The 13,074-nt window shown below is 35.9% G+C and overlaps 1 protein-coding gene across 4 annotated transcripts in view; it reads right to left on the reverse strand.

The window, feature by feature from the left end:
• The window catches only part of ZNF143 (zinc finger protein 143), a 58,636-nt gene that overhangs the window by 31,268 nt on the left and 14,294 nt on the right, over positions 1-13,074 (reverse strand). For 2 of the 4 annotated variants that reach the window (XM_074372412.1, XM_074372413.1), the window contains exons 2-7: positions 10,220-10,338; positions 9,803-9,895; positions 8,887-8,970; positions 8,264-8,347; positions 5,953-6,149; positions 5,352-5,426 (exon numbers count right to left, since the gene is read on the reverse strand). In XM_074372412.1, coding sequence (XP_074228513.1) covers positions 5,352-5,426; positions 5,953-6,149; positions 8,264-8,347; positions 8,887-8,970; positions 9,803-9,895; positions 10,220-10,331 — 645 coding nt within the window. In that variant the 5' untranslated portion in view covers positions 10,332-10,338. The remainder of the gene's footprint in view (positions 1-5,351; positions 5,427-5,952; positions 6,150-8,263; positions 8,348-8,886; positions 8,971-9,802; positions 9,896-10,219; positions 10,339-13,074) is intronic. The other 2 variants (XM_010964883.3, XM_074372411.1) reach the window with 2 other exon arrangements.

Below are 13,074 nucleotides of genomic sequence, written 5' to 3' on the forward strand. Positions count from 1 at the left end.
AGAGGATAAAATGAAAGCAACTTGAATTATATTTAAAAGTATGTTCTCTTTCAAGAAAGGAATTACAGAAGTGTGGCAAAACAACTTAAATGTCCATCGACAGGTGACTGGATAAAGAAGTTGTGGTGTGTGTGTATATACATATATATATGTATATGTATATTCATACACACATACACACACTGGAATACTATTCAGCCATAAAAAAGAATAAAATAATGCCATTTGCTGCATCATGGATGGACCTGGAGATCATCATTCTAAGTGAAGTAAGCCACAAAGAGAAAGAAAAATACCGTATCATACCATTTTTATGTGGAATCTAAAAAAAGACACAAATGAACTTATTTACAAATAGAAACAGACTCACAGACATAGAAAACAAACTTATGGTTACCCAGGAGGGAAGGGGATGGGAAGGGACAAATTGAGAGTCGGAGATTTACAGATACTAACTATATACATAAAACAGTTAAATAGCAAGTTTATACTGTATAGCACAGGGAACTATATTCATTATCTTGTAGTAACCTATAATGAAAAAGAATATGAAATGAAATACATATGTATATGTATGACTGAAACATGCTGTACACCAGAAATTGACACAACATTGTAAACTGACTCTACTTCAATTTTTAAAAAAGGATAAAAGGGGAAGGGATGTACTACAGATTAAGAGAAATTTGAGAAATATATTTTTTTAAAAACCTCATAAAAACCTGCTACCAAAGAACTAATTTGCTTCTATACTAATTGTTTAAAAGGAGATTGGGTTTTTTTTTTATTTGAGGATTAAAAAAAAGTCATTCTTCAAAAAAAATGGAGGGCGGCAACAGAGGGACCTTAGGGAACCATGGGACATGTCAGCATTGCCAGGAAGACTTTAAAGAACAAAAAAAAACCCACCACACATTTCTTAAATGATGATTACTGGGTAGTGGTGCAGATAATCACTGCACTTTTTATTTTTCTCTCTCTTTACCATTTGGATTTTCTAAATATAAACACGATTATCTTTTTATTTAAGTATACAATAGCTATTTGTATAGTAAGATAATTGATCATTTGGGTTTTTTCCTTTGTACTTCTCTAAATTAAAAAAAAAAACCCAAACACTAAAAATGTTACTTTAAAAAAATTCTCAGTTCCATCCCAGATCTACTGATCAAACCTCTGGAAGCTGGTCTTGGTCATGGATTACTTTTCAACAGCTCCACAGCTCAACCTCATGTTAGCCTTTGACTAATAACCACGGATTCAACATCTTTCCTTTAGGGGTGAGAAAAAAAAGAGCTTTAGAAAAGCAAGGTTCGCTTGCTCAAGATCACACAGCTAGATAAAAGTACAGCAAATATATATATGAAATATGATCCACATTCAAACTGTCTCTACCAAACAGGCTTTGGGGTAATTATCCAACCCATGTTCTGGGAAAATCTGCCACCCTAGCCATAAACCCTGTTAATCAGAGAAGATGGCATATCTTGAGGCTGGCCAGTGACCTATACCTTACATGGTCTGGCTTAAAAAAAATCAAGCTGAGTCCAGAGAGTCTCCTTTCCTGAAACCTAAGAATTTGACCTAAGAAATAAAGGGAAATCTTGAGTTGCTTGTGGATGTTAAACCTGAGAAAGCATGACTGTGATGAACCAAATGCAAACTCAATGAAGACACAGAAGAAGCCTGCTTGCAGAGAAAAGAAGGGAACAGAGGTGCCACGGAAAAAGACAGAAGGAAGAAAAGGGAGTGAGATCAGCCTCCAGTCCTGACTCCTTTGCAATGCTGGTTCCTGTGAAGCCCAGCTGCTCAGCAGCTCCTGCTCTTAGTTCCTTTTTATTTATTTGTTTATTTTTGTTGGGGGGGGGTAATTAGGTTTATTTATTTACTTATTTATTTTAACAGAGGTACTGGGGATTGAACCCAGGACCTTGTGCATGCTAAGCACATACTCTATCACTGAGCTATACCCACACCCCTGCTCTTAGTTTCTTGTAAGCTCTGCTGTATGTGTACAACGTATCTCTTTTTTCTTGAGCAAGCCTGACTAGCTTTCTGTCTTATCCAACTATTACAGCTCTGATTAAAACTGCCAAGCCAAAGGACTCTGATCTCCAATGCAAATAAAATTAGTTTTAAATGAAGTCAAAACTAATGGAAACCACAAAAAAGGGCCTGGGATTCTAACAGAACACATAAAGAATCGACAGTGCTGCATAATGTAATGCTTGCAGAGTTACAAATTATGTTCTCATATATTACCTAAAATATTAATCGAATGAAACTCTCACTTGGTTTTCATAATCCCACGAGATGAATAAAGCAAAGATGATTATTATTCTCATTTAGCTGATAAAAAAATTCTCAGATCCAGAGAAGTTAGGTAATTTGCTCAGTCACAAAGCTACTACATAGTAGAATGGAAACTTAACTCAGATTTGTTTTATTACGGATTACCACTTTAACACCATACTGTTTTCTGCTTAACTAGGGTGGTGCAGCATGAGAGCAATGTCAGTAGTCATAGTCTCCCCAAAACACACTCATTCCATCATCCTTACAGTTCTTACAACTGAACACCTGGGCATCTTAAACAGAGTACTTTAGATGAGTGTTTTCAAATTCAGCACTACTGACATTCTGAATAATTCTTTGGGGGCAGGGGGTGTGGAGGTGGTGGTGTCCTATGCCTTGAAGGACATCTACCTGGTAGATGCCCCCAACTGTGACAACCAAAATTGTCTCCAGACACTACCAAATGTCCCTTACAGGGCAAAACTGTCTTCCCATGAGCACAGATGCTCTAGGTCTTTCTTGTGAAATCTGGTTTCAAGTAAGAGATCAGCTCAGCAGCACAACTAATATGTTATGTTACAGATGAAAGAAAGAGCTCTAAACTCTCTCACAATGAAAAAAATCTAAAGCTTAGAAGACTGCAAAAAAAATCTATTGCATTACCTACAGACCTCTTTAAAGTTCAGCCAGGCACAGAGTTACAACTTCTTAAGCAACTCCGGCAGAAGTAGGAGGAACACCGAAAGACAAGCCATGAAGTTACAGGTGCTGCTTATTTGCAGTGGTTCTTCGGGGATATTTTGACCTTTTAATATCATGTACTGGGCCCTCAACTTCGACTATGGTACTCAATCGTATTAGAGGATGGAAGATTCAGGAACTTCTGGTCCAGCACTTAATGAAGAGAAGTATGAGTCACAAATGCAAGCCACACATATAATTTAAAATGTTCTAGTAACTACATTTAAAAAGTAAAAATAAACAGGTGAAATTAATCTTAGCGATTATTTTATTTTACCCAATATGTCCAAAATATTATCACTTCAACATGTAATCAATAGGAAACATTAGTAATAAGATATTTTAATTCTTTTTTTCATTATAAGTCTTTGAAATCCAGTGTTTATCTTACTAACAGCACATGTCAATTCTGACTAGCCACCCTTCTAAGTGCTCAGTAGCCACATGTGGCTAGCATCTTGGACAGCGCAGATCTATTCTGTAAGGGAGAAGTACAAAGGGCAAAGGAGAAAAAGCTACAGTCAAAACAAAAATCCTATTCAACTTTCTTCTCTTTCTTTGTCTATTGGAACAAACACTAAATGGGCATATGTCTGCAGATAAAGAGTAATGGGGCTTTTTATGACATTTTGTTTCAGCGGTTCTGAATTCCTAGTACATTTCTGGGCTCAGAAATTCATTATTGATGGTAACAGAATTTTATGAAAATAGTATATTATAATGTTAAATGGCCCAATGGTAAATTCACTCATTTTTTGGTAAGATCTATTCTATATTAGTTTATTACAAGTGTTGTTACAACCATCTTTCTTTAAAAATATTCTATTACTTAAAAATCTAATTGTTAGTCGCTAATAAGAGAACTCTATTGGGCCACTCCAAGGCACTGACCTACATCTCTTGTGTGGTTTGTTTGTTTGTGGGGGGGCGATTTTTATTTTTATTTTCATTTTTATTTTTATTTTTATTTTATGGAGGTACTGGGGATTAAACCCAGGACCTTGTGCAACCATGTACTCTCCACTGAACTACACCCTCCCCCTCTTGTATATATTTACACTGTGTTTGCATTTTAGTAAACTCTGACTTAGATCTGATTTGACATACTGCAGTATAAAAAAATATTAAAGTCTCATTTTATGAATTCAAAGATATGAAAAATTTTCCAAGAATCACACAGTTTCAAAACTGATGGGCTTAGTGAATTACAAACTGGTTTATATTACTGCCACTTAACAGCATCTCTTCAGATGGTAAACAGAAATACTGGCTATTCAGCAATGTTTAAAAGCATCATATTTTTACCAGTGATTTCAGTGACTCCTGTTATTTTATTACGTAGTTATTATAAATGTAAAATCTTCCTGATAACCCCCTACTACTCAAAGGCATTAGGTAATGATGCTAATGCTCAAGTTAAGAAGTGTAGCCCTGAAGCAATGACATTAGAATAGGAGTTAAACATGAGAAAACTTGGAAGAATGCAAAAAACTACTCTGAGGGAGCAGTCAGCAAAATATTAGAGATAACTGCTGAGAAAAAAAGGTGGATCATTAAAGCAAGAATATACTACGATGATTATATAAGCTCCAAGAACACCCACACACACAAACACGAAGACACATAATTCAAAATAGAACCTTGAATTTTGACTTGCAGATCTCCTAAAATGTATCTGTGACTACTTTGTACTTAACTACAAGACTTGGAGAGGCACTGCTGCTTCAGGCTATTATTGGGTAAGTGGGTAGCCAATGACTGGACCCAGGGTGAGCATCTGAATCAAGGGAAGCCGACCTATGGCCATCTGCATCCCAGGAAGCAGTCCAGTACAAAAAGTAGAAACAGCTTTGCCCAGGAGGAACAATGAGAATTAGCTAGGCTGGACCTTCTCTCTGAAAGTTGCAAAGCAAAGTATGGAGGGAATCAGTTGTAAACAGAAGAAACAAAAAGCATAGAAAGCAAAGTAGTGAGGGTTAGTCAGTTACAGTAAAGGTGAAATCCTAGAAAAAGAATCCACAAACTGCCATGGGTGGGACAGACAGAAGATCACCTGATCTTCAAAACTGCCTTGGATTCCAGAACACGAGCTTCCTTTCTGTGATATTTCTATTTCTTTAGTGCACTTGCATCTATATATTGAATTCTGAGCCCTGACGTAGTTTGAGAAAGCTACTGCCTAAAGCATGAACTGCTTTTCTGAATTAGTAACATTCTCTTAGAGAGGTGAGTTCACTATTCTTGCTTTCATCCATGGAAAGACCTAGAAATGCTAAGAGAAAGAGATTTTTATATAAAATAGTAATCTTACATACCTGCATTTTTTTCTCTTGCTCATTTTCTCCAATCATTCCAGAACCTGTTACACTTTCACTTCCATCAATGGACACCTGTAAGAATAAAATGAAGCTTAGAAAAGTTTTACATACTCATAATTGTTTCTGCTGGAGATAAGTACATGGGGATTCATTATAATTTATTTTTGCGTATATTTGAAAATTTCCATTATAAAGTTTTGGGAAACCTTTTAAATTATATAAACAATATAATTTCAATGCAGGGAAACACAAAGCCCTTTTGATGTAAAACGTAATTGAGACTTTCCTTCACCTTTTCCAATCTCTAATTCTACTTCTTAATTGATAAGCAGTTCCAGCTATACCTCATTATTACGGCACTTCTCCTTGAATGTAACTTTTTGTGAGTTACCTGCCACCCATTTCTCTTCTATAAGCTCTTACTCCATTCTCTTATTTTTCTTCAAATATTTCTTTCTACTGTTCACTTCTTTTAAGATAAGTGCTGGTCTTCTTGATGCTGTCCAATTTTTACTTTGAATTTCTAATGTCTTATTTTTTGTTTTCCTTTCTTTTAATGAAAGATCTGGGATGTTCTTCACATTGTAAAATGCTGTACCTTTGCTGCGTACTGTTCCAAAGCACTGATGGTGTCGGGGTCAATTGTGGCATCCCCAGTGTGCAGACCTGCCACTGTCCCATCAGCCTGAATTGCCAAGATGGTGTCAGACTGCGGGACTTGCACTGCATGGTGGATGTAAGCTGTGGTGCCGTCCTCCAGCTGAACTGCCTGTAATGCACTCTGGTCATAACTATCTGAGGGAGTGGAAGAGAATGATATTAAATTAAAGGTAGTGTGATAAACAGTTACATATTTAAAGCAAGAAGGGAATGAACTTCATTATTGAGTAGCTACTATGAGCAGGACCCATGTGCTTTATGTGTGTTATTTCATTCAATTGTCACGATTCTATGGGCAGGTATATTTACCATACTACTGTACAAACGAGAAATTGAGGCTTGGGGAAACAAACTCACTTTCCTTAGGACCAAAGGAATTAAAAAAACTAATAATTAACAGTCAAAATCAGTATGTAGAGAAACCAGGATCTGAACTCATAACGGTATGACTCAATGGGTTTTTTTTTTCCTCCTCTAAATAACCATACCAATATTCTTAGAGCATTGTTAAATAATAAATCTAGCCAATTATAATGAACTTGTGAGGAACTTCCACTGCTAAAGAAAAAAACTGAGTTCACTTTTTCTCAACTTTAAATAAATAAATTTACTAGCAAATTTAAATATTCTAAACTTGAAAAAATTTCCTCCTTTGGTTTCACAACAGTCTTTTAAAACATGTTACAATCATTCTATAATAAAATATTTTATAAATAACAGGAGCTAATATTTATTAATATTGAGCATTTACCATGTAACAAATATTGTTCCAAGTGCTTTACATGTTTGTACATTTTATCCTCACAACTACCCTATGACGTGGATACTTACTATAATCCTCATTTTATGAATGATGAAACTGAAGCACAGGGAGGTTGAATAATTTGCTCAAAGTCACACAGCTAAAAGACAGCAGACCCAGATTTGAACCTAGACAGTCTGGCTGCAGAGCTGGGCTCACTGCTACTACGTATTCCACCTCAAACCCCTGGTCCTCCCTACACAAAGTTAATACACACAAACATTTTGCCATATTTGCCTCAGATAGTTTTAAAGTTTTTATTCAGTTTTAAAGACCAACACAAAGGGGAAGGGACCTTGCTAAAGACTTTTTTTTTAATTAAACCAAAACATGGTAATTTATTAAGAGGAAAAGATATATTTGGGACAGAAATAATGAATAGGCTACTGGATTACTTGATGGCCCAATTAAAAGAGTGAATCATGTAGATACACTGGGAAAAGATGTGCTCATTTGCCACAAAATGCTGTCATTTACAAGGTTAATATAAATTTGTAATATGCCTCATGCACTAGTTATTGAGTACTGTCAATTCAGAGAGTAGTTACTACCCAGGAAATCTTGTATGAAAGAAACATGATAAAGGTTTTTTCAAATAAGGTAAAAATACAAAACACTTAAAAATAAGAGTTATGAATGGAAACAAACTTCTCTAAGCCAAGCTGAATGAAAAGTGAATTATTTTATTCTTGCTATAGAAAATATTACAAGATCATTACCATATAAATTGGTGACTAAAAAGTACACAGCCAAACTATATAGGGAAAATGTATCTAGAGAAGTGTATCAGGCAGTTAATTACTAACAGTGTTCAATTTCCTTGATTTCCACACTTGTGGTATTTATTCTGTTCTTAAAATTTACAACTTGATTTCTTTTCTCTCTATAAATATTCACATATAGTTTTGTATTGGTAATTCTTATTTTTTATAAAAGAAGCTCCCCATGCTATAAGCTCTGAACCCACAACCTAAATCCCCCTATATCTTTTTAATAGTTATATTTCTTTTTTTTTCCACCTTTATTGTGGTACAATTCCTGTACAGTAAATTACACATATTTCAGACACACAATTTGATGAATTATGACAGATGTGTACACCTATGAAACCAACACCATAATCAAGATAGCTAACATTTCCATCACTCCCCAAGAGGTGCAGATTTCGAACTCCCGATTTACCCCTTTCAACTTTCAAATGTCTAATTTCATATTTCAAAAGCAGCCTCTATTTGAAGTCTTCCAAGGACCAGAGGTTTGCTATTCCAACTTGTTACTGCACAACTCAAATAATTAGAAAAGATTTTCCTTAGACTGTGCCAAAAGTTGCGATCTTGTATTTCAGAGAACAAGAACCGTATGACAGCACTTCAGCAACTAAAGGTAGGTCTTATTTTTCCCACACCCAACCGCTCTCTTATTTTACAGATGTTCAAAGCTAATTTACCTTTGGAGGTATGGTGAATAAATGCTGTAGTTCCATCTTCTAACTGCACTGCTTGACCATCCTCTAAACGCAAACTGTCCCCTGCTCAAGAACAATGCTTACATTTAGATCCCATGCTTTCCAAGCGTGTTCTGATAACACAGCAACAACAGAGCCAATAAACCATTAAACACATCATAAAAACCTACACTTGCTTTACGGATCCTAAATATTTAAATAATTTCAGCAAAGCTGCTCTGAGTAAGTGTTTGAAGGTAGAAAGATATTAGAATACCTGTTCTAGGACTCTATAGCAGGGGATAAGGAAAGTTGAAAGAAGGGGCAGAAAAAAAAAGAAGAAAATGAAAATATGTAGGATTTAGCTCAAATAACAGAAATATTCACTTAGAACTGTTGCCCATTTATCTCCAGAGTGCAGTCTAGTAAGTTCCTTTCCAGTATCTTTGAGACAATGTCTCAGTTAAATTAAAATGGTCTTTGCATCCTCTCTTTGACATCTACCCATCTCCCCCTTGAGAAGAAGGACTAGAGATCAGGACCAAATTTAAGTAGTAAAAAGCAGCTGGAGGCAGCAAACACTGAAGTATGAGAATCAGGAGGGTAAGTAAGTATCAAATACTTACTACTCTTAGGTATGGGTACATGTTGAACATAGGCAGCAGAACCATCCTCCAACTGAATGACCTGACCATCTATGAGTTTTCCATCTAGAACAAAAGATGTAAGCCAATAAATCAGCACAAGCAAAAATTTTAAACTTTATACAATTTCAAAATGATATCAACTATAAAAACATACACTACTTAAGATCATGTTCATCTTGATTCTTCCCTCATTGTTCTGAGGCAATTCAATAACACATCCAGTGATCCTACAGAAAGCAGAAAATCCTCCCTCAGCCATCCTTCCTCCCCTCCAATTTTCAATTAGACAAGTTCAAGGGGAAGAGTGGCTTATCACAGCAAACTACGTGACTCATGCTGTCAGAGCCACTTTGGAACAGTGACCCTGAACAGTGGGAAGCTGAAACTGGGAAGATAGACAGATACATCAGTGTACGTGAGGCCCACTGTCATTCTCACTCCTGGGGGTTATAAGTTCCTTGACTACATATACATATGCTCAGCAGCTTTCCATAAAAACAAGGAAGTGGAGAACTAGGCTATTTCTTGAAGCAAAGTAAACACTGAGAGACAATGTTATACAGGCAAAACCAAATGTCTACTTTTATGCATATTTTGTAAAAACTAATAACTTGAAATGTAAAAGCAAGAAAGATCTTACTAAATATAGGCTGGGGACACCACCCCTTCACTTATTCCTCACTGATTTCGATACTCTATAGAGTATCGTCCAAATACCTCAAAAGGTGTCCTCAAATTATCAAAACAAAATTTAAGTTAAATGGAAACTATTTAAAATTACTGTATGCAATACAGTGTCTTTAGGAGGGACTGGGAAGGGTTATAACTGCTAGGTGTTCCAACTCTAAGGTTACGAATTGCTGGTAATATTCAATGGGCTGTATGAGGTACATACCTTTAGAATTGTGTTGTATATAAGCAGTAGAACCATCTGCAAGTGTTACTGCTTGCAAGCTTACGCCTTCCATATTTTCTAAGTTGTCACCATCTATTATAAAAGAACAGTTATTTTCTTTAGATAACTATCATACGTGCATGCTGTGTAAGTTAATTTTTTAAAATAAAAGTTAGTCAAAAAGCAGACTGCTTAATTTAGACTCAAATGGGATTTCTTCTAGCATTCAGAGAAAAAATTTCCCTGCCCTACTGTATCCAGCATCCACACCAAGGTAAATATGCTCATAAAAAGGCTTAGTTTTGTGCTGACTTCAGCTAAACGGGGAGCGAAGTAAACACAGTGTTATGAACTTTCATTTTCCCTTAAGACAAATATTCCTAAACCCACATGATCCCTTCATATACCACTGCTCACCTGCCACAGTTACTGCCTCTGTCAGGCACAGGGTAACATGTTGAGCCTCCATTCCTCCTCCAGGAAACTCTGTCATTCCCTGAGAATCTCGATTTATTTGGGCTAACAACATTTTCTACCTTGAAGAAAAATATAGGCATTGAGAACAAAGAACGATGCATATGAAATAAAATCTACAAAGAATATTATGAACCACAAAAAATCTGCTAAGGAAGTGAACAATGTTTGAAATAGGCTGAAATTTCACTAAAATATACAGAGTATAAACCCAAATTCCAGAGAATGCTTTTAATAATTCATCAATAAACTACTGAGCACACTGACAAGTCTTGCCTATCAGTTTTGTACCACATCTAAAATTCCCATAAATTGTGTTCTTTGGGTTCAACATGGTTGAAGATTCCCACTTAGAATCATTCAGCAATACTGTTGACTCAGTCTTCAGAATCTAACCTGAATCTGGCCTCTTCTCACAAGCTTCACCATTACCTTCCTGATCCAACCATCACCATCTCTCACCCTGAGATGCTACTGCAATAGCATCCTAACTGACCTCCCTGTTTCTGTGACCTCCCCACAGTCTCTTCCCAACACAGCAGAGTGTCCTTTTGAAGGGAAAAGTTAGATCGTGTCTCTCTTCTGATAAAAACCTTTTGATGGTTTCTCATCAGAGCAAAGCCAAGTGTCATTACACTAGCCTGTGAGGCCAATGACCTTGTCCCTTATTTTCTATCACTATCTCTTTCATTCCATTTCAGCCACACTGGTGTCCTTGCTTTTCCTCAAACACACTGGGTCTACTGCCTCAGGACCTTTAGGTTTGATGTTCCTTCTGCCTGAAACATTCTCCTGGTATCTGAATTAATCATTCCATCATCTTATTCAAGTCTTTGTTCAATGTCACTTCAATGAGAGTTTCCTTGTTCACCTCATTTCAAACTGTACCCTCCACCCACCAATGATGATATATCCTATCCCTCTTCCCTCCATTATATTTCTGCATTAATACTCATTATTTGACTTATTACATGTATTTACTTATTTTGTTTGTTTCTTATCTATTTCCTCCTCAACTAGAACAGACAGGGATTTTTATCTGTTTGCTCACTGCTGACTCAAATGCCTAAAAGATACTTTGCACAGAGAGAAGACATACAATAGGTGCTGAATAAATGGATGAGTGAATGGCTCTTTTACCAATCACCACCACAACCCCCTTCCTCCATTTTCCCACCTTCAGGTCCCACTACCTCTGTGGGCCTTGAGTTGTCTCAAACAAGAGTTAATAACAATAATTAATAATAAAGTTAATAACAACTTAGCTGCCTTGAGCCAGGGAACTGGACCAGAGGATCTCCTGAGGATCTTTCCAGGTCTAAAGACCTGATTTTAGTCAATATTTTAAAAAGCAATATGCAGATAGTAGTAATAATTTCCAATTATATTTATGTTTAGGACTAAAAGATTTTTGTTTTGTAAACACTATAAACTGCACCCTCTTTGGATTAAAGCCAGCGACTACGGTTTAGGCTCACAGAAAGGTACTGGCACTGTGATAAAAGTCAATCAAGGGCTACCTTTTCAGAGATTTCTGAAAGATTTAATAATCTGTAATTGTTCATAGAGCAGAATGAAGGGGGAGGGTACAGCTCAGTTGTAGAGTGTGTGCTTAGCATGCACAAGGTCTTGGGTTCAATCCCCAGTACCTCCACTAAAAAATAAAATTAAATTTAAAAATTAATTTAACAATACATAAAGAAACCTAATCACCTTCCCCCCCAAACCAAAAACAAAACAACACAGAGCAGACTGAAACTTCAATACTTCCTTGCTGTATTATTCTATGTGAAATAAGCTAGTCACAAAAAGACAAATACTGCATGATTCCACTTATATAAAGTATCTAAAGTAGTCAGACTCTTAGCAAACAGGATGGTAGCTGTCAAGTACTAAGGTGAAAGGGGGAGTTGTTATCCAATGGGTATAGAGTTTGAGGTTTTCCAAGATGAAAAAGTTCTAGAGATCTATCACATGACAGTGTGCATATAGTTAACATTACTATATTCTACATTTAAAAATGGTTAAGATGGTAAATTTTATGTTGGTTTTTTTACCATAATTTTTAAAAAAAAGTCTGGACACATATGGCATAATGTTAGGATCTGTTAAAAACCAAGTGGGTATATGAGTGTTTATTCAATTACTTATACAGGTACTCCTCCTTATGTTTGATAGATTTCATAATTTTAGAAGTGAAAAATATCCAGAATTATGGGCAAGAAGAAGAAGAATGTCTTAAAATTGATGGTTAAAATTACTAACTAAATACTAAGCTGACTTCATACCTTAAAAAAACAAAAAATTAATCTTTCCTCAGTGGCTTAAATCTACATCAGACCAATATTTTATAACATGAAGCTCTTAGATATTTCAAGTTTGGTCTAATTTGTTAGACAGTTATCACCACAAATTATTATGAAAACATAAATCTAATGGTTCAGGTATACAAGAAAGAACTCCAATTGCAAGTAATCTTTACTGTGATAAGAAATGATACTAAAAGAAATCCAGATTAACAAATCCTAGATGTGTTTTTGCATGAAGCCACACAAACCAGGTCAAAAGCTGTCAAGCTCAGGTCCTAACCTCAGGCCGGTTTCACCTTTAACAGAGAAACATTTAACAGAGAAACTAGGCCTTTCTTTTACCTGGTCTCAATTCCAAATTTTCCTTATAAATTTACTACTATACAAAGTGCTTCTGGGGGAGGGTATAACTCAGTGCGGAGAGTGCGTGCTTAGCATGCATGAGGTCTTGGGTTCAATCCCCAGCACCTCCATTAAAATAAATAATAA

The sequence above is a fragment of the Camelus bactrianus genome, chromosome 10 (assembly GCF_048773025.1).
Source record: "Camelus bactrianus isolate YW-2024 breed Bactrian camel chromosome 10, ASM4877302v1, whole genome shotgun sequence".
Taxonomy (NCBI): domain Eukaryota; kingdom Metazoa; phylum Chordata; class Mammalia; order Artiodactyla; family Camelidae; genus Camelus; species Camelus bactrianus.